This window comes from Gorilla gorilla, chromosome 15 (genome assembly GCF_029281585.2).
Source record: "Gorilla gorilla gorilla isolate KB3781 chromosome 15, NHGRI_mGorGor1-v2.1_pri, whole genome shotgun sequence".
NCBI classification, from domain to species: domain Eukaryota; kingdom Metazoa; phylum Chordata; class Mammalia; order Primates; family Hominidae; genus Gorilla; species Gorilla gorilla.
Window position 1 is genome coordinate 90941827 of NC_073239.2, and position 21993 is coordinate 90963819.

Consider the following 21993-nt stretch of genomic DNA (forward strand, 5'->3'; position numbering starts at 1 on the left):
AGGCCCCACCCCCCCACTAAAAAAAGTAAATAAGACCCTTCAAGAATTTTGCAGTCGCTCCACCTCAACATCCGCGTAAGGGGCGTGGCTATAGTTAGGGGCGGGGCTAGGCAAAGATTGCCCTATGAGGCGAGGGAATGAGACTGGGCTGCGAGTTGGGGATAGGGTTTCTCTTTGGGGGCGTGGCTTATGGAACCTCGTTTTCCCGCCGACGGTTGGCCACGTCACGTGACATGGGTTGGAAGATGGCGTCTCCCACAGACGGTAAGATCCGGCTTAGAGATCTTTGCCTGCAGCCTCCTTCTTTGCTCTACTGGGAACATCCACTCTGTCTCTGCCCCTCGAACATAGATTTCTTTCTTGGGCTCTTCTCCTTTCCCTTTTATTTTTTTTCTTGAGATCCATCGCCGTCTTCAGCTCACCGGTTCTTCACAGCAGCTCCGGAGGTGCCCAGTTTCCCCGCTCTGTACCAGGCGTGTGGAGGAGGGCACTAGGGAGGGACTCATTCTGGGTAAAAGGACAGGGGGGTCGCCCTGTCCCTTCCTTATCTCTATTTGGGCGAGGCTGAGGGTCGAGGAGGAGATGTTACTGGAGGATGTGCCTTACTGTAGTTTTCTCCTTGGGGTATCCCATTGAAAGGATCAGTTCTCTTCTGATTGAGCGCACGGATGGAACGATTCTCACAAACCCTCGCAGGGCTGCTGGTTGACCTCATCTCGATACTGAACCGCAAGAGAAACATGATCTCTCTCCTGTCTCCTCAGTTTGGGACCATTGCCGTGGCAGCAAGAGAAGCGGGGGACGTTCTCGGCCCCTCGCCGTGAGAGTCGCGAGGAGAATCAGTTTTGAGCTTTTAAGTGTTGTCTTGCACAGGTCGCAACCTGTCTTCCATCTGCTTTACGTGTTGTTTCTTAAGGCTGAGTGAATTAACGATTTCTGTTTATATATTGTGTAAAATGCAAGTCATTTTAAGTAACAATTAAGTTGTTTTGGTATACTCCCATGCTTTTGCTCTTGGTTCTGCTTTAGAGAGTTAGGGTCTTGCAGTCATTTTTAAACCCATTTTTAGTTCTACCATCCTCATCCCAACTATATATCGATTTTATTGATATATAGGTTTCCTTCCCTTAGACAAAAACATTTTGTATTTGGAAGGAATCTTGGAAGTTCATTGCAGGAATGAAGAAATTGAAGCCAAGGTGAGCTGTATTAAGTACCTGCTACATGAAAGGCGTAATGCTAGGTGCTTTGGGAGACCAAAAGATGACTCAAACATATAAACATTTTTTTTTTTTTCAGTTTCAGTTCTCTTTTTAGATGTCACCTCCCAAAGAGTCTTTCTTAGAACACAGTATCTGGAGTTGCCCTTTCCCACCATTATTCATTATTTCAGTATCTTCCTTGTCAGCATAGTTACTCTGTTAACTTTGCCCCTTTTGCGCTAGATTGTAAATTCCAAGTTTGTCTTGTTCATAGTTGGATCCAGGTTTAGCACAGTGCCTGAGGAACAGTAGGTCTTTAATTAACATTGATTGAAAGATTGATTAGATATATGCAGAAATAATATATTACTTGATCTTAAGTTTTAAGTTTAACCGAGTCTTAAATTTTGTGAGCACAGGTACATACTGTATTAGAAATTATGGCTGGGCGTGGTGGTTCACACTTCTAATCCCAGCACTTTGGGAGGCTGAGGCAGGCAGATTGCCTGAGCTCAGGAATTGAAGACCAGCCTAGACAACATGGTGAAACCCCATCTCTACAAAAAAATACAAAAATTATCTGGGTGTGATGCCACATACCTGTAGTCCCAGCTACTTGGGGGGGCTGAGGCAAGAGAATCGCTTGAGCCCAGGGGGTGGAGGCTGCAGTGAACCATGTTCATGCCACTGCACTCCAGTCTGTGTGACAAAGCGAGACCCCGTCTCAAAAAAAAAAAAGAAGGAAAAAAAAGAAATTATGGATGTTTGGAGTCAAAAGAGATTCTCCTGCCTGGGTGCTCTCTTGCAAAAATGTCCTTCTCTTGCCAGAAAGAAGGGCATTTAAAAAATCAGGCAAGGGAATAGGGAGTTATTGTTAATGGGTACCAAATTTCAGTTTGGGAAGGTGAAAGGATTCTGGAAATGAATGTGATGATTGCACAATTAATGTACTTAATACCACTGAAATGTATACTTAAAAGTTATTAAAATGGTAAAATTTATGTATATTTCACCACAGTTGAAAAAAAAGCCAAGTAATACAAGTAGAGGTAATTGTTATTAAATTTTTTAGTTTATTTTTAAATTGTTTTTACAAACTTTGGGGATTTTAGACATGTGTTCCTTGAGTTTGATTTTTTTTCCCCTGTCATCTCTCAATTTAGTTTCCTTTCTTTGGCCAGGAAGAGTATTAAAAACATTAAATTTGGCTTGACGTGGTGGCTCACGCCTGTAATCCCAGCACTTTGGGAGGGTGAGATGGGTGGATCACGAGGTCAGGAGATCGAGACCATCCTGGCTAACACGGTGAAACCCTGTCTCTACTAAAAAATACAAAAAATTAGCCAGGCGTGGTGGTGGGTGCCTGTAGTCCCAGCTACTCAGGAGGCTGAGGCAGGAGAATGGCGTGAACCCGGGAGGCGGAGCTTGCAGTGAGCCGAGATCGCGCCACTGCACTCCAGCCTGGGACAGAGCGAGACTCCATCTCAAAAAAAAAAAAAATTAAATTTTTTTCCTTTTGGTCTTCTAGCCATCTCTATGGTCACTTTATTTGCACTCTTGATTTTTAAGTTTTCATTCTCATCTCTTACAAAGTTTCACTCCTCTCCACCTAATGTTTTCTTTTTAATCTGAAAAAATCAAGTCAAGCACTTTGAACTTAAATTCAGCTTCTAAATAAGTATCTCATTCCAAAATATTCCACGGCCTAGCTCTTTCACTTCTATTTTTAGTGTTCCACCTGTCACTGTCTTTAAAATTTAATTCAGATAATATATATTTTAATATGTTTGTCATTTACTCTTTGTCTTTTTCGTGATAAATTTGCTGGAGCTTCTTTGAAAAGGAGAAAACTGAAATTCAAATACAGCCATCTAATTACTTAATTTATGAGAGTAAGACTCACAGCAGAGTCTGAGTTCTATCCCAGACTGTGGTATCATAAGGTCACCCATGTAGGTTATTAGATTGTACCCCCAATAATTTTTTTTTTAACTTTCTTTTAGAGACAGGATCTCTCTCACTCTATTGCCCATGCTGAAATGCAGTGATATGATTATAGCTCACTGCACCCTCAAAGGCTCAAGCGATTCTCCCATCTCAGCCTCCTAAGTAGCTGGTACTATAGGCTCACACCACCATGCCCAGCTAATTTATTATTATTATTATTTATTTTGTTTTGAGACGGAGTCTCACTCTGTCACCCAGGCTGGAGTGCCGTGGCATGATCTCGGGTCACTGCAACCTCCGTCTCCTGGGTTCAAGTAATTCTCATGCATCAGCCTCTCCAGTAGCTGGGATAACAGGCACACGCCACCACACCTGGCTAATTTTTGTATTTTTAGTAGAGACGGGGTTTCACCATGTTGCCCAGGCTAGTCTTGAACTCCTGACCTCAGGTGATGCACTCACCTCGGCCTCCCAAAGTGCTAGGATTACAGGCGTGAGCCACCATGCCCCACCTTATTATTTTTTGTAGAGATGGAGTCTCACTATGTTGCCCAGGATGGTCTCAAACTCCTGGGCTCAAGCAATCTTCCTGCCTCGGCTTCCCAAAGCACTGGGATTCCAGACATGAGCCACTGTACCTGGCCCAATAACTTTATTTTTGTTATGGTTGAACATTCCTCAGAAATTGGTAACAAAGAGAAGCTAATTTTTGGATGCTTTAGTTAAGGCAATGTATTAGTTGAGTTCTTTACAATTAAAATGCCATTGGAAATTCCTTTGGAATATTTGGCAAAACAAAATCAGTTTAGAGAAAAGTACATTTTGTACGTATGTATATTTTCTGGGGAGTGAGTTCATTTTATTTCCCAGATTTCCAGAGGTGTGGTTACCCAGAAAATGTTAAGAACTGCTGTTTATAGCATTAAATGAACTAGTAATGCAACTGGTTAGCATACTGAGCATACAATAAAAACTCAACAAATGTTAATATTGAGTACTACTGTGTGCAAGGGAAGAGTGGAAGAGAAATGATGTCAAAGAATTAGGCAGAGGCTGAGTAAGATTTTATAGAGTGTGGTAGATACACATTCACAGATTTAGCTGGGAGGAACTTTAAGCTGGAGAGTGACACGAACTGATTGACATTTAAAAAAATCAATTCTGGCCTCTTTATGGAGAATAGATTCCCGGGGCGTGAAGGGGAAAGGGTAAGAATGGGAGCAGAGAGATCTGTTAAGAGGCTGTTGAAGTAGTCCAAGAAAGAAGTGATGGTTCCTTGGGTTATTTGATTTCAGGGTGTATTCTGAAGGTAGAAGTGACTAGATTTACTCATGGATTGGTTATGGAAGGGTGAAGGAAAAGAATGCATGAAGGATGACATCTGGGTTTTTGATTTGAGAACTGGAATTTATGGTAGTGTTATTTCTTGAGATGGGAGAAGATTGGGGGAATATGGTTTTGAAGATAATTAGGTTTAAGTGGGGATTTTTTTTTTTTTTTTTTTTTTTGAAACAGGATGTGGCTCTATCACCCAGGCTGGAGTGCAGTGGTGTGATCTTAGCTAACTGCAGCCGCCACCTCTGGGCTCAAGCCATCCTCCCACCTCAGCCTCCCAAGTAGCTGGGACTACAGGCTAACACCACCACACCTGGCTAATTTTTTTGCTTTTTGTAGAGATGGGGTTTCACTATGTTGACCAGGCTGGTCTCAAACTCGTGAGCTCAAGCAATCCACCCACCTCGGCCTCCCAAACTGCTGGGATTACAGGCATGCACCACTGCATCTGGCCTTAAGCAGTTTTTTTTATATGTAAATAGAGAGGGATTCAAATAAACACTTGGACGTAAACCTTTGTAGTTCTTTAGAAAGGTTGGGAATGGAAATATAAATATGGAGTCGTTGGCATACAGATGAAGATAAAGTCCTCATGTTGAAATAGGGGAGTTCCCTAACCGCAGGACATACGACAGGGGTGTGGCTTGTCTGTGTGCACTCAATCCTCTTATGGGAGAGGGAGCATGCAGATGGGCAGGTGAAGGAGTCAGGGCGAGCACTTTTGGGCTCCAGCCCCACGGTAGCATCTAGGGGTGGGTGCCTGCGACTCCCAACGCCCAAGTGGGCATGTATAACAGTGCACTCTTTTTTTTTTTTTTTTTTGAGATGGAGTCTTGCTTTGTTGCCCAGGCTGGAGTGCAGTGGTGTGATCTTGGCTCACTGCAACTTCCACCTCCCAGGTTCAAACGATTCTCCTGCCTCATCCTCCCCAGTAACTAGGATTACAGGTGTGTTCCCCCATGCCTGGCCAATTTTTGTATTTTTAGTAGAGACAGGGTTTCACTATGTTGGCCAGGCTGGTCTTGAACTCCTGACCTCAAGTGATCCACCCATCTTGGCCTCCCAAAGTGCTGGGATTACAGGCATGAGCCACCGTGCCCAGCCAGAGCACTCTTTTAGCTTTGCTGTCTGCAGATGCTTAAGTGTTAAGTGGCTCAGTGCCCTCTTGGTACCGAGGTCCTTGTCTGGTGTCCAGGAAGAATCAGGTTGCACATGGACTTGAAGGATGGTAAATGTACGAGTTTTATTGGGTGGTGGAGGTGGCTCTAAGCAGGCTGGATGGGGAGCTGGAAAGGGGATGGAGTGGGAAGGTGATCTTCCCCTGGAGTTTGGCTGTCTGGCAGCTGATCTCCTCTCTGACCATCTCCAGCCAAACTCCTCTTGGCATTCAGATGCTCCTTCTCTTCTCTCTGCAGTTCTTCTGCCCTTCTGTTCATCTCCTTGTGGAGCCTGGAGTTTGGGGTTTACATGGGTATAGAATAGTGGGGCATGGTGGGCCAAAAGGCAACTTTTGGGCATGAAAACAGAAATGCCTGTTCCCATTTTGGGCCGCAGGTTTCCAGGCTTGAGGGTGGGGCCTTTGCTTGGGAACCACCCTCTTCTTCTACCCAGTATTTTCCTGTTTTCTGTTTGTATCAATTTATACCATTAAAGTGAGGTAGAGAGTGGAGCCAGTGTAGGATGTGGCCTGAGTGGAAAAGGAGAAGGAAAAAGGAGAGTCAATGAGGTAGGAGAGAAACCAGCATAATAGTTTTATAGGAGAGGGGAGTAGTATTTCAAGGAAAATAGTCAGTGTGTGGATGCTGCAAAGAGATCACATGAGACAGAACAGGCTGGGCGTGGTGGCTCACACCTGTAATCCCAGCACTTTGGGAGGCAGGTCGATCACCTGAGGTCAGGAGTTCGAGACCAGCCTGGCCAACATGGCAAAACCCCATCTCTACTAAAAATACTAAAAATAAAAAATTAGTGGGTGTGGTGGCGTGTTCCTGTAATCCCAGCTACTTGGGAGGCTGAGGCAGGAGAATCACTTGAACCTGGGAGGCTGAGGTTGCAGTGAGCCTAGATCACGTTATTGCACTCTAGCCTGGGAGACAAGAGCGAAACTCCGTCTCAAAAAAAAAAAAAAAAAAGACGGAATAGAGAAATGACCACTGGATTTGGCAACATAGGTCATAGATGCCTTGACAACAGCAGTTTCTATGTATGTAGGGACAGAAGCCTGATTGTCATACATTAAGGAGAGAGAGTGATGTGAGGAAGTAGGGACAGCAGAAAAGACATCACAAGAACTTTTTCAGTGAAGGGGGTATGGAAGAGGTCATGGGGTCAAGAGAGAGGGTTTTTGGTTTTCTTTTCTTTTTTTTTTTTTAAAGCAGTGTCTCACTTTGTCATCCAGGCTGGAGTGCAGTGGGACAAACAGCTCACTCACTGCAGCTTCGACCTGCCAGGCTGAAGTGATTCTCCCACCTCAGCCTCCTGAGTAGCTGGGACTACAAGGGTATACCACCACGCCCAGCAGGATTTCACTGTGTTGCCCAGGCTGGTCTTGAACTCCTGAACTCAAGTCTCAGCCTCTCAAAGTGCTGGGATTATAGGCATGAGGCACCCCACCTGCCCTGGTGTTTTTTTTTTTTTTTTTTTTTTTGAGATGGCGTCTCATTCTGTTGCCTGGGCTGGAGTACAGTGGTGCGATCTTGGCTCACTGTAACCTCTGCCTCCCGGGTTTAAGCAATTCTCCTCCCTCAGCCTCCTGAGTAGCTGGGATTACAGGCGACTGCTACCACACCCAGCTAATTTTTTGTATTTTTAGTAGAGACAGGGTTTCACCACGTTGGCCAGGCTGGTCTCAAACTCCTGACCTTGTGATTCACCCACGTTGGCCTCCCAAAGTGCTGGGATTACAGGCATGAGCCACCATGTCCGGCTGGGGTTTTTTTTGAAGCACAGAAATTCTGCAACCAGCTTGATTGGTACTGCTCCTTTTTAAAGAGTTATTTATTTTGTAAAGTTTTATTTATTTTGAAGCTAGTCAAATTTAGCAGTGGGGGGTTGTATACAAACTTTAGTGACACTGAGATGAGGCTAGAGAAGGTAGAAACTGATGGTACATGAGAAAGATGATATTCAAATGATGTCCTTGATAAAGCAAGAGAAGATGGCATCTAGAGTGCTATCAGAAGAGTCTGTTTCATGGAAGTAGAAACACTTAATTCATTGTAACTGGAGGAAAGCACAGAGTATGAATGAAGATGCAGGTGGGTTCATTGATACTCATTTTTCTTAACACTCCCAATAAAATATCATTCCCATTCATAGATTGAAAGAGTGAGGTTTGGTAAGGGAGAATGATTTGTTTGTATTCTATCACGGACCAGTGGCATCAATAGTTACAGAACTCGTATCTCTAGACTTCCAGGTGAGTGTTCCAGTTTATGTCCTTTGAGATTGAAGTATCATATACATTAATGTGTTTCCTGTCTTCTTGGTTCATCTGGATGTTTTGTTCTAGGGACAGATCTGGAAGCATCTTTGCTAAGTTTTGAAAAACTTGACCGTGCCTCACCAGATCTTTGGCCAGAACAATGTAAGTTTTTGCCTTCTTTATATCAGAGTCAATGCAGGAGAAACAATGTTCCTTTTTTTTAAAGAGATTTTTAAAGAGTTATTTATTTTGTAAATTTTTATTTATTTTGAAGCTAGTCAAATTTAGCAGTGGGGGGTTGTATATAAACTTTAGTGACACTAACGTTAATAAGTTCTGATAACAGGCTGAGCCTGTTGGCTCATGCCTGTAATCCCAGCACTTTGGGAGGCCGAGTTGGGAGGATCACCTGAGGTCAGGAGTTTGAGACCAGCGTGGCCAACATGGTGAAACCCTGTCTCTACTAAAAAAAAAAAATAGAAATATTAGCTGGATGTGGTGGCACACACCTGTAATCCCAGCTACTCAGGAGGCTGAGGCATGAGAATCTTTTGAACCCAGGAGGCGGAGGCTGCAGTGAGCAGAGATTGTGCCACTGCACTTCAGCCTGGGTGACAGAGTGAGACTCTGTCTCAAAAAAAAAAAAAAAAAAAAAGTTTTGATAACCCATTACCATCAGACCAGGCTGAAGAGTTATCATTTAACTTTAATGATTAGAGTTTTATTTTATTTCAAAGAGAAGAGATTGAAGTCCAGTGTTAAGAATAGCTGTTTGGTGGTTTAATTTGTTCAGAACACAGTGTGACTCAGAAAATAAGGAGCCTTTAAACAATAATAATTATTTTGTTTGAACCAGAGTGTCTCTCTGTCGCCCAGGGTGGAGTGCAGTGGTTCACTCGGGTCACTGCATCCTCTGCCTCAGGGTTCAAGCGATTGTCCTGCCTCAGCCTCCCAAGTAGCTGGGACTACAGGTGCATGCCACCATGCCCGGCTAATTTTTTGTATTTTTAGTAGAGACAGAGTTTCACCATGTTGGCCAGGCTGGTCTCGAACTCCTGACCTCAGGTGATCCACCTGTCTCAGCGTCCCAAAGTGCTGGGATTACAGGTGTGAGCCACCGTGCCTAGCCAACAATAATTATTATTATTTTATATATGTATATATATATGTTTTTTTTAGACGGAGTTTCACTCTAGTTGCCCAGGTTGGAGTGCAATGGCGCAGTGTTGGCTCACTGCAACCTCTGCCTCCTGGGTTCAAGCGATTCTCCTGCCTCAGCCCCTGAGTAGCTGAGATTACAGGCACATGCCACAATGCCTGGCTAATTTTTTGTATTTTTAGTAGAGACAGGGTTTTGCCATGTTGGCCAGGCTGGTCTCAAACTCCTGATCTCAGGTGATCCACCCACCTTGGCCTCCCAGAGTGCTGGGATTACAGGTGTGAGTCACCATGGCTGGCCATTAATTACTTTTTAAAACTACATTTATAAGCTGGGCATGGTGGTTCATGCCTGTAGTCCCAGCACTTTGGGAGGCCAATGCGGGTGGATCACTTGAGGCTAGGGGTTTGAGACCAGCCTGGCCAACATGGCAAAACCCTGTCTCTATCAAAAATACAAAAATTAACTGGCCGTGGTGGTGCACACCTGCTATCCCAGCTACTCGGGAGGCTAAGGCAGGAGAATTGCCTGAACCCGGGAGGCGGAGGTTGCAGTGAGCCAAGATTGCACTATTGCACTTGAGCCTGGGCAACAGAGAAAGACTCTTTCTCAAAAAAATCCCCCAAACTACATTTATTTGTTTGTTTGTGTATTTATTTATTTGAGATGGAGTCTCGCTCATGTCGCTCAGGCTGGAGTGCAATGGTGCAATCTCGGCTCGCTGCAACGTCCACCTCCCTGGTTCAAGCGATGCTCCTGCCTCAGCCTCCCGAGTAGCTGAGATTACAGGTGCCCGCCACAATGCTCAGCTAATTTTTGTATTTGTAGTACAGACGGCCTTTCACCAAGTAGGTTGGTCTTGAACTCCTGACCTCAGGTGATCCGCCCACCTCGGCCTCCCAAAGTGCCGAGATTTCAGGAGTGAGCCACCACAGCCAGCCCCCAAAACTACATTTATAAGAAATTCACATAATACTGAGATACATAAAGCGTTTTCTCACCTTTTTCAATCACTCTTTTTTTTTTTTTTTTTTTTTGAGATGGAGTTTCACTTTTGTTCCCCAGGCTGTGCAGTATAATGGTGCAGTCTTGGCTCACTGCAACCTCTGCTTCTGGGTTCAAGCGATTCTCCTGCCTCAGCCCCCCAAGTAGCTGGGATCACAGGTGCATGCCACCACACCTGGCTAATTTTTGTATTTGTAGTAGAGAAGAGGCTTCACCATGTTGGACAGGCTGGTCTTGAACTCCTGACCTCAGATGATCTGCCTGCCTCGGCCTCCCAAAGTGCTAGTATTAGAGGCCTGAACCACTGCACCTGGCCCACTCTTATAACGTTAACCACTGTGAATCGTACAAATCCTTGTAAAAGGTACAACTCCGGTCAGGTGTGATGGCTCACGCCTGTAATCCAAGCACTTTGAGAGGCCGAGGTGGGTGGATTACCTGAAGTCAGGAGTTTGAGATCAGCCTGGCTAACATGGCGAAACCCCGTTTCTACTAAAAATACAAAAAATTAGCTGAGCGTGGTGGCACATGCCTGTAATCCCAGCTACTTGGGAGGCTGAGGCAGGAGAATCGCTTGAACCCGGGAGGCGGAGGTTGCAGTGAGCAGAGATTGCAGTGAGCCGAGATCACTCCATTGCACTCCAGGTTGAGCAACAAGAGCGAAACTCTGTCTCAAAAAAAAAAAAAAGGTACAAATCCTTTTGACCTATTTTATACAGATAAGGAAATAATAATTTTTTAAGTATGTATAAGAGGGATTTTTTTTTTTCTTCATAATGTTGGAGTCATATGCATGTGGCCTGCCACTTAACTTACTCCACATGTGAACAGTTCCATCTTGGTATGTGTATGTCTACTTCATTCTTTTAAATATATTTCATTGTATGGGTATATTATAGTTTATGTATTCATACATTATTTGGAAACTTAAGTTATATCTACTTTGTTGTGTTTTTTTTTTTTTTTTTTGAGACGGAGTCTTGCTTTGTCGCCCAGGCTGGAGTGCAGTGGCGCGATCTCGGCTCACTGCAAGCTCCACCTCCCGGGTTCACGCCATTCTCCTGCCTCAGCCTCCCTAGTAGCTGGGACTACAGGCGCCCACTACCACGCCCGGCTAATTTTTTGTATTTTTAGTAGAGACGGGGTTTCACCGTGTTAGCCAGGATGACTACATTTATAAGAAATTCACATAATACTGAGATACATAAAGCGTTTTCTCACCTTTTTCAATCACTCTTTTTTTTTTTTTTTTTTTTGAGATGGAGTTTCACTTTTGTTCCCCAGGCTGTGCAGTATAATGGTGCAGTCTTGGCTCACTGCAACCTCTGCTTCCGGGTTCAAGCGATTCTCCTGCCTCAGCCCCCCAAGTAGCTGGGATCACAGGTGCATGCCACCACACCTGGCTAATTTTTGTATTTGTAGTAGAGAAGAGGCTTCACCATGTTGGACAGGCTGGTCTCGATCTCCTGACCTCGTGATCCGCCCGCCTCGGCCTCCCAAAGTGCTGGGATTACAGGCGTGAGCCACCACGCCCGGCCTTTTTTTTTTTTTTTAATTTGAGCAAGGGTCTCACTCTGTCACCCAGGCTTTGTGCAGTGGCGTGATCACAGCTGACTACCGCCTCAACCTCCTGGGCTCAAGTGATCCTCTCACTTCAGCCTCCTGAGTAGCTGGGACCACAGGCATGTACCACCACAACCAGCTATTTAAAAAATTTCTGGGGGGACAAGATCTCACTGTGCTGCCCAGACTGGTCTCAGACTCCTGGGCTCAGGCTGTCTTTCCACCTTGGCCTCCCAGAGCGCTGGGATTACAGGTGTGAGGCACTGTGCCCGGCCTATATCTAGTTTTTGACTTTACAGACAGTTTATCAGTGAATACCCATGTACACATATCTTCGTATACATGGAAGAGGATAACTGTATGAGGGCCCCTTTCCTCACATACTAGCCAGTATTAGATGTGACTAATCTATTAGTTTCATTTTACATTTCCTTTTTGGTGAGATTGAACTTTTTTTTTTTTGAGATGGAGTCTCGCTCTGTTGCCCAGGTTGGAGTGCAATGGCGTGATCTCAGCTCACTGCAACCTCCACCTCCCGGGTTCAAGCAATTCTCCTGCCTCAGCCTCCTGAATAGCTGGGACTACAGGCACATGCCGCCACACCCAGCTAATCTTTTGTATTTTAGTAGAGACGGGGTTTCACTGTGTTGCCCAGGCTGGTCTCCAACTCCTGAGCTCAGGCAAAGATGTTATTTTAATTATTTATTTTAATTATATATATTTTTTTAGAGAAAGAGGCTCATCCTATCACCCAGGCTAAAGTGCAATGTCATGATGATAGCTTACTGCAGCCTCCAACTCCTGAGTTCAAGCCATCCTCCTGCCTCAGCCTCCTAAGTAGCTAGGACTATAGGTGTGCATTACCATGCCCAACTAACTGTTTTTTGTTTTTTTTTTTGAGACAGGGTCTTGCTCTGTTGCCCAGTTTGGAGTGCAGTGGTGTGATCGTGGCTCATTTCAGCCTCAACTTCCCGGGCTCAAGCCTTCCAAGTAGCTAGGACTACAGGGGCACATCACTACGCCTGGCTAAGTTTTGTACTTTTTGTAGAGATGGGGTTTCACTATATTGCCCAGGCTGGTCTCCAACTCCTGAGCTTGAGTGATTCACCCGCTTCAGCCTCCCAAAGTGCTGGGACTACAGGCATGAGCCACTGCACCCGGCCCGTTTTTTAATTTTTTGTAGAGTCTGGGATCTTGCCTTGTTGCCCAGGCTGATCTTCAAGGGATCCTCCTGCCTTGACTTCCCAAAATGCCCAGCCCTGATTTTTATTTTTCTGCATTTTAATGTGATTCTTTCTGTGAGAAATTTAAATAAATAAAATTGGATTGACAGAACAGCGTCTCTAAAAAGGCAGTTTAAACTTTCTGGTAAGAGATATTGTATCTTACCACCCTCCCAACCAGCTAACTCCTGGTCCTTCCAAGTTCAGTTGAGGCATTATTTTCCTTGAGAAGCTTTTTATGCCCCCTGGGTCTGACTTAGCTTGCCATTTTTTGTCTTGCCATAGTCCTGGCATCTTTCTTTGAGGACTGAAACAGTGTTATAGTTATTGGTTTATTCTTTCTCTTCTTCTAAACTATAAGAAAACAGACAAAGCTGTTTTCTTATTATTTGGATCTTCTGTGCCTGAGCAATCATACTTATTGAATAAATAATGTTTTGTTTTTCTTTTTAGTACCAGGTGTTGCTGAATTTGCAGCTTCCTTCAAAAGTGTAAGTAATATCCCTTACCTACTGAGGTCAATCCAAAGTTTCACTCCTGAGTAAAAGCTCAGATCTCTGTTCTTTATTTTATTTTATTTTATTTATGGCAGAGTCTCACTCTTCGCCCAGGCTGGAGTGCAGTGGTACGATCTCGGCTCACTGCAACTTCCACTTACCAAGTTCAAGCGATTCTCCTGCCTCAGCCTCCTGAGTAGCTGGGATTACAGGTGCCCACCACCACGCCCAGCTAATTTTTGTATTTTTAGTAGAGACGGGGTTCACCATCTTGGCCAGGCTGGTCTCGAACTCCTGACCTCAAGTGATCCACCTACCTCAGCCTCCCAAAGTGCTGGGATTACAGGATTACAGGCCACCGCGCCTGGCCTTTTAAAATTTTTTGTGGAGAAGAGGTCTCACTATATTTCCCAGGCTGGTCTTGAACTCCTGGGTTCAAGTGATCCTCCTGCTCCAGCCTCCCATAGCATTAGGATTACAGGTGTGAGCCAATGTACGTGTTTTTGTTTTTGTTTTTTTTAATGTGAAAAATAATACCTACTTTATAGAGTTGATTTGGAGGTAAATGACTTGATGCATGTAAAGTGTTTTGCTTGTCACATAATAGGTTCTGAGTACATTTTAATTAAAAAAAGAGAAAGACGCAAAGCTGAAATAATGTTTCTCAACCCTACCTTTTGTGCATGACAGAATCATCAACATGCAGCTATGGAGCTCTTGAAAAATGCACTGTAACAAATGAGCACCAAGAAAAAAATTAATTAAATATAAAAAAAGAAAAGCACATATGAGGAGTCCCTTGCTCTACTTTTTCCACTGGACCCTTCCCTACCCCTCATATTCTAAATCATTATGTCTGGATTGTGGCCAAGGCATTTATATTTTTAAAAGTTACATAGGTGATTCTCGTGTGCAACTAGCATTAAACTGCCAACCCAGAGCTATTCTAAGAATGGGCTTTCTTTCATAGTTTTAAGTTCACTTTCATAAATGAAAAATTGTAAAATTCTGAAGTTTCCTAAAACCTCTACAATAAAATTGTGAAATTCCAAGTGATGACCATTCCAGACTTCTCTCACTTAAAATGAGGATTTTCTCATTCTTGATTCTTCTTTGAATCTCCCCTATGCCAGAGAATGTTACTTACTGATTAGTGTTTCAAACAGTTGAATTGGAGGCTTTCACCAGAACTGAATTTCAAGTAATTTCATTCATTGCTATACTAACTTGTTATGCATAAATCAGTAATAGTAGTCATACCTATTCTTCCACAGTAATTTCTCTGAGACTGACTTTCAAGATGAGCCATGTTTTTGCAGTGACTATTTGTAGGCCATATCTAAACCTGGAGAAATCCAGGTTTTTGAAATTATAATCTGCCAGTATTTCCAAACAACCCGAAGGCTATGTGACAAGCTGCATTTTTTCTTTTTCTTTTTTTTTTTTTTTTTTTTGAGACAGAGTAATACTCTTACCTAGGCTGGAGTACAGTGGCACGATCTTGGTTCACTGCAACCTCTGCCTCCCACATTCAAGAGGTTCAAGCAATTCTCGTGCCTCACCCTCCCAAGTAGCTGAGATTACAGGTGTGTGCCATCACGCCTGGCTAATTTTTTTTGTATTTTTAGTAGAGATGGGGTTTCCCCATGTTGGCCAGGCGGGTCTCGAACTCGTGACTCCTGACCTCAAGTAATCCTCCCACCTTGGCAGCCACCGCATCCAGCCCAGTCTACACTTCTTATAAGAATAATAGGGTCTCCTCACACTTTTTATATGTCTGAATGGATATATTATTTTTTGACAGCCTATTACTAGTTCTCCACCCAAATGGATGGCTGAGATAGAACGTGATGACATCGACATGTTGAAAGGTAAGTGATGCTAGTTACCACTTTTAACTGGATATTTATGTTTTTCCATAGACCACCTCTCAATTTTTTTTTTCTGTTTCCTTACAAGTATTTTTGGCTTCAGACTTCTCATTTAAACCTCCTTATTTGTAGTTTTTCATGTCTGCAATGCCCTTCTCTACCTTTTCCATGTGTAGAAATCCTGCCAATTCAAGACTCAGTCATAGTGAATTCTGCTGCTGCTGCTAAATTCTTCTAATGTGAACCTGATTTTGTATAATACAGTTAACGAATAGCTCTAACATAAATTTTTTCATTTAATTCCCATAAAGGTCCTGTGAGTTGGGTATGATGATATTCAAAGTTCATAAGTTAACCAAGATAGAATGAGTTAAAATTTGGCTAGGCATGGCTCATGCCTGTAATCTCAGCACTTTGGGAGGCCGAGGTGGGCGGATCACCTGAGGTCAGGAGTTTGAGACCAGACTGACCAATATAACGAAACCACGTCTCTACTAAAAATACAAAAATCAACCAGGCATGGTGGCAAGCTCCTGTAATCCCAGCTACTCTGGAGGCTGAGGCAGGAGAATCACTTGAACCTAGAAGATGGAGGTTGTGGTGAGCAATAGTTCCACTGCACTCCAGCCTGGCTGACAGAGCAGGACTCTCTCAAAAAAAAAAAAAAAAAGTTAAAAAATTTTGACTCTGATTTTTTTTTTTTTTTCAGATGGAGTCTCGCTTTTGTTGCCCAGGCTGGAGTGCAGTGGTGCGATCTCGGCTCACTGCAACCTCCGCCTCCTGGGTTCAAGTGATTCTCCTGCCTCAGCCTCCCGAGTAGCTGGAATTACAGGCACCCCCCACCACGTCCAGCTAATTTTTGTAGTTTTAGTAGAGATGGGGTTTCACCATGTTGGCCAGGCTGGTCTCAAACTCCTGACCTCCAGTGATCCACCCACCTCGGCCTCCCAGAGTGCTGGGATTACAGGCGTGAGCCACCACGCCCCGTATAAACTCTGCTTTTTTAAGTCTAGCCTCTTTCCATTATAACACAAGTGCCTTATTTAGAATTTACTGCCATATATTGTCAGTACTATTAAATGACAACCTCTTAGTGGGTTAAGACCTATTTTTTATTTTTTTATCCCATCAATTTCTTCTATAAAGAATACTATAAGTAGTGAATATTGTTGTTTGATAAATGATTTGAAACTCAATCACAAAGTGGAAATTTAAATTAAAAAACATTAATTTTCCATGATTTTGCCCTACTTTATTTATTTTATCATCCTTCTGGTGATAAGATTCATGATGATTGTGAAGTAATAGACTGAAATTAAGGTAAAAACCTGGGATTCTTGAGGTATTTAAACAGCTGAACATATCAAGAAAGTCTGCTTATGCTAGGTGTAGATAATGACTGTGGCATGATAAATGAGATTAAAAAAACACCTTTATTTGATTTTAGAAGTAATTAATTGTTCTTTATGAAATGCTTAAATGCAGATTCCCTCCTCCTGCCATGGAAAAATTAAGTCTCAAGGGCATCTCAGGTTCATTCTTCTAATGTTTCAAACAGACATTTATATAATATCTCATCAGCATGTATTTCTTAAGGCAACTTTAAATTTTTAGTGAGGGATCATAGCATTATAGTCTATGCAAACTGACCTGTGTCTTAAACCTAAAAGGAATTGGGTGCTATTTAAATAAAAATTCAGGAAAGAACATTTTTAAGTATTGTCTTTTTTTTTTGTGTGTGTGTGTGTGTGTGTGTGTGCAAGAGACTGGAATTTTTTTTATTACTCAGTCTCCCCGAGAATTTGGGGATCAGAGTTTTTAAGGATAATTTGGTGGGTTGGGGGGACAGTGAGTTGCTAGTGCTGATTGATTGGGCTGGAGATGAAATCACAGGGAGTCAAAGCTGTCCTCTTGCACTGAGTCAGTTCCTGGGTGGGGGCCACAAGATCAGATGAACCGGTTTATTGATCTGGGTGGTACCAACTGATCCATCAAATGCAAGGCCTGCAAAATATCTCAAGCACAGAAACACCCAACAGTGAAACCGCCATTGCAGAATTGTAACTGTGATGGTGAAAGAGATCTGACCTAACCAACTCCATTTGCTCCTAACCTCCAACAGTATGCTGTCTTTTTACTTAGTAAACTTTAAGATTTTTATAGGAATTTGATTTGAAGGGAAAGTTTAGATTTTTATTTAGTCTTTGTTTTCTAAACTTAGGGAAATGGGGAATAGTAAGTGTTTTGTTGCCACTTTATTATCAGTCGAAATAATGTGGACTTACAATTAACAGTGGAGACAGTGTCCATTTTGTCAGATCAGCTCTGTCTTCAAGGCTTTCTTAATGCTATCAAAAGACAAGGTTTTACATTTTAATGATGTATTCCAAACGAATGTTATAAATAATGTTTCCTGAGGATGAATCACTTAATTTGTTACTTTATTATTTTTTTCTTTTTTTATTTGAGAAAAGGTCTCACTCTGTCACCCAGACTGTAGTGCAATGGTGCCATCATGGCTCACTGCAGCCTTGACCTCCTAGTGATCCTCCCATCCCAGCCTCCTGAGTAGCTGGGACTACAGGCATACACCACCACACCCAGCTAATTTTATTTTATTTATTTTTGTTTTTTTTGAGAAGGAATCTCACTTTGTTGCCTAGGCTGGAGTGCAGTGGTACAATCTCAGCTGTCTGCAACCTTTGCCTCCTAGGTTCAAGTGATTCTCCTGTTTCAGCCTTCTGAGTAGCTGGGACTACAGGCGCCCCGCCACCACACCCAGCCAATCGTTCTATTTTTAGTAGAGACAGGGTTTTGCCAGGTTGGCCAGGCTGGTCTCAAACCCCTGACCTCAGGTGATCTGCCCGCCTTGGCCTCCGAAAGTGCTAGGATTACAGGCATGAGCCACCACGCCTGGCTGAATTTTTGTATTATTTTTATACAGGTGAGGTATCATTGCCCAGGCTGGTCTTGAACTCCTGGGCTCAAGTGATCCTCTTGCCTTAGCCTCTCAAGTAGCTGGGACTGAAGGCATGTGCTACCATGCCCGGCTAATTCTGTTTTTATGCTAGTTCTTTTCTTATTAAGTGGGTAAGCTTATCTGAGGAATTTTGCAATAGTGGGAAAATTCCCTGATTTGTGTGTGTGTGTAAGATTGGAGGAGGAGTTACGGATCCATTTTCTACTTATTCAGTGGTAATTAAGCTTGAAAACTTGTATAACAAGAGTTCCCAACCCAAGTAAGTTGCTACCAGAGAAGAGTGGAAAGAAATGATGTTGAAATAAATGATTCTGTTTCAGAACTGGGGAGTCTCACCACGGCTAATTTGATGGAGAAGGTTCGAGGCCTACAGAACCTAGCCTATCAGCTGGGGCTGGATGAGTGTGAGTACCCCGATCGCATTTGTTCAGGGGTGTATTCCACCCTGAGCTGTGTATTCCACCCTGAGCTCAGGTATTCCACCCTGAGCTCCAGTTATAATTCAGAAAGTATATTAGGGAAAAGAGAAGCATTCTGAAGGTAAGAAGTCAATCTAATTCATTGACTTTTTATGGTGGAGTGTGGTGGAATAATTACTGGATTTACTAGGTAACAAATGATTTTTCTTTATACAGTAAAAGTATATTGAAATCCCTTCAGGTTATTATCTCATTTTAAAATAGACAGAGTCTTACTATGTTGCCCAGGCTGATCTTCAACTCCTGGGCTCAAGTGATCCTCCCACCTTAGCCTCTGAAGTAGCTGGGACTACAAGCATGTACCACCGTGCCTGGGTAATTTAAAAATTTTTTTGTAGAGACAGAGTCTCACTATATTGCCCAGGTTGGTCTTGAACTCTTGGGTTTAAGTGATCTTCCTGCCTCAGCCTTCCAAAGTGCTGGGATTATGAACCACCGCACCCAACCAGCATTTTACTTTACAAATAAATTTAAGGCTGGCCACAGTGGCTCATGCCTGTAATCCCAGCTACTTGGGAGGCTGAGGATGGAGAATCACTTGAACCTGGGAGGCGGAGGTTGCAGTGAGCCAAGATCATGCCACTGCACTCCAGCCTGGGCGACAGAGTAAGACTCTGTCTCAAAAACAAGAAAATTAATTTAAAATTTCTAATTTTCAACTGATAGTCGTCACTTCCTCAGACCCCTTTATCCTTCATTTCTATTACTGTCATCAGCAGTTGGCTTTCTTTTACCAAGAAAACATTTTTGAATTGGTTATGGAATCAAGAAATAGAGAACAACAAACTGCTTCAAGATATGGTTGTTAGCTGCTCTGCTAAGTTCACTCATTAGTACCTAACTCTTCTCTATATACTGGTAATTTATTTCTTATGATTAAAGTTTATACCTTGGCAAAATTACTAGTTACCATGTATGTCATGGACCTCCTTGATTTATAATGAAAAGGCAAATCTGTGATTAGTAAATTCATGAATGTGAGACTTTCATAGTCGATTTTGTTCCTTGATTTTGTTTCTAGCTTTGGATAATAAATGCTGTAATGATCATTGTGATCAAGGCTTTATCGCTTTGTGTCAATGTTTTTCAATGAAGTAAATGTTATGTTTGTTATATCAAGAAGATGCTATATTACCAAATAGATTTGTCAGTAGTATTATCTATAGTTATAGCTGAAATTATGGTTCCTCTAATTAGTTTCTCTTTTTCTGCTTTCCTACTGAGAAAGGTAATGAAGTATTTTTTCCTGCTTTTTATTATTTATACCAAAGTAGAGTGAACGGAATAATGACCCATGGCCCAGCTTCAGTAATCAACATATAGCCAATCTTGTTTTACTTATAACAATTTCCTGTAGCTACTTTAAAGCAAATTCCAGGCATCATATTACCCCATTGCCGAGTAACTTTGTATGTGTTTCCAGAAGACAAGGACTCTTACTTTCTTTTGCTGTTTTGTTTTGTTTTGTTTTGTTTTGTTTTGTTTTGAGACAGAGTCTTACTCTGTGGCCCAGGCTGGAGTTCAGTGGTGCGATCTCGGCTCACGGCAACCTCCATCTCCTGGGTTCAAGTGATTTTCCTCCCTCAGCCTCCTAAGTAGCTGGGACTACAGGCATGCACCATGATGTCTGACCAATTTTTGTATTTTTAGTAGAGATGGGGTTTCACCCTGGTGGCCAGGCTGGTCTCAAACTCCTTACCTCAAATAATATGCCCACCTTGGCCTCCCAAAGTGCTGAGATTACAGGCATGAGCCACCATGCCTGGCATATTGGTTTTTTTCCTTTCTCTTCAGGAACAGTGGTACAAAATGTAAGATTTTTTTTTTTTTTTTTTGAGATGGAGTTTTGCTCTTGTTGCCCAGGCTGGAGTGCAATGACATGATCTTGGCTCACCGCAACATCCACCTCCCAGGTTCAAGCGATTCTCCTGCCTCAGCCTCCTGAGTAGCTGGGATTACAGGCATGTGCCACCAGGCCCAGCTAATTTTGTATTTTTAGTAGAGATGGGGTTTCTCCATGTTGGTCAGGCTGGTCTCGAACTCCTGACCTCAGGTGATCTGCCCAACTCCGCCTCCCAAAGTGCTGGGATTACAGGCATGAGCCACCATGCCTGGCATATTGGTTTTTTTCCTTTCTCTTCAGGAACAGTGGTACAAAATGTAAGATTTTTTTTTTTTTTTTTTTTGAGATGGAGTTTTGCTCTTGTTGCCCAGGCTGGAGTGCAATGACATGATCTTGGCTCACCGCAACCTCCACCTCCCAGGTTCAAGCGATTCTCCTGCCTCAGCCTCCTGAGTAGCTGGGATTACAGGCATGTGCCACCAGGCCCAGCTAATTTTGTATTTTTAGTAGAGATGGGGTTTCTCCATGTTGGTCAGGCTGGTCTCGAACTCCTGACCTCAGGTGATCTGCCCAACTCCGCCTCCCAAAGTGCTGGGATTACAGGTGTGAGCCACCGGGCCTGGCCAGTTTTTTTTTTTTTTTTTTTTTTAAGAGACTGGGTTTTTCTATGTTGCCTAGGCTGGACTTGAGTTCCTGGGCTCAAGCAATCATCCCACCTCAGCCTTCTGAGTAGCTGAGACTACAGGCACATACCACTGTGCCTGGCTTTTTTTTTTTTTTTTTTTTTTTTTTGAGACGGAGTCTCGCTCTGTCGCCAGGTTGGAGGTTGGAGTGCAGTGGCGCGATCTCGGCTCACTGCAACCTCCGACTCCTGGGTTCAAGCGATTCTCCTGCCTCAGCCTCCCAAGTAGCTGAGATTACAGGCTCATGCCACCATGCCTGGCTAATTTTTGTATTTTTAGTAGAGACGGGGTTTCACCATGTTGGCCAGGATGGTCTCAATCTCCTGACCTCGTGATCCACCTGCCTCGGCCTCCCAAAATGCCAGGATTACAGGAGTGAGCCACTGCACCCGGCTGGCTACTGTTATTTTTTAAAAATATAACAATAGTTTCATTATTATAACTAAAATTTTTTTAACAAACTTGTTAAATATCATCAAATAGCCAATCAGGGTTTAGATTTCTCTAGTTGACTCATAAATGTCTTTATACAGTTCATTTTTTGAGTCCGGATCTAAATAAGGTTCATATACTGTATTTGATATGTCTCTGAAATCTTTTTTAGCCTGTCATACTTCCACCTGCATTTTATTTCCCCTTGTCATTTGTTAAACCTAGTCATTTGTTCTGTAGATTTTTCAAAATCTGGGTTTTGTTGATTACATTCCTGTGGTAGAGCTTAACATGTTCACCTATCCCTTTTTTATCTGCTGATTGTTAGATCTAGAAGCTTGCACAGATAC

General features: G+C 43.0%; 1 protein-coding gene across 4 annotated transcripts in view; it reads left to right on the plus strand.

The window, feature by feature from the left end:
* The first annotated feature begins 130 nt into the window (after positions 1 to 130).
* LIN52 (lin-52 DREAM MuvB core complex component) overlaps positions 131 to 21993 on the plus strand; it is a 118873-nt gene continuing 97010 nt past the window's right edge. The window contains exons 1-5 of one of the 4 annotated variants that reach the window (XM_063697998.1): positions 131 to 264; positions 7996 to 8070; positions 13312 to 13349; positions 15160 to 15226; positions 18527 to 18610. In XM_063697998.1, coding sequence (XP_063554068.1) covers positions 138 to 264; positions 7996 to 8070; positions 13312 to 13349; positions 15160 to 15226; positions 18527 to 18610 — 391 coding nt within the window. In that variant the 5' untranslated portion in view covers positions 131 to 137. The remainder of the gene's footprint in view (positions 265 to 7995; positions 8071 to 13311; positions 13350 to 15159; positions 15227 to 18526; positions 18611 to 21993) is intronic. The other 3 variants (XM_031001987.3, XM_063697999.1, XM_063698000.1) reach the window with 3 other exon arrangements.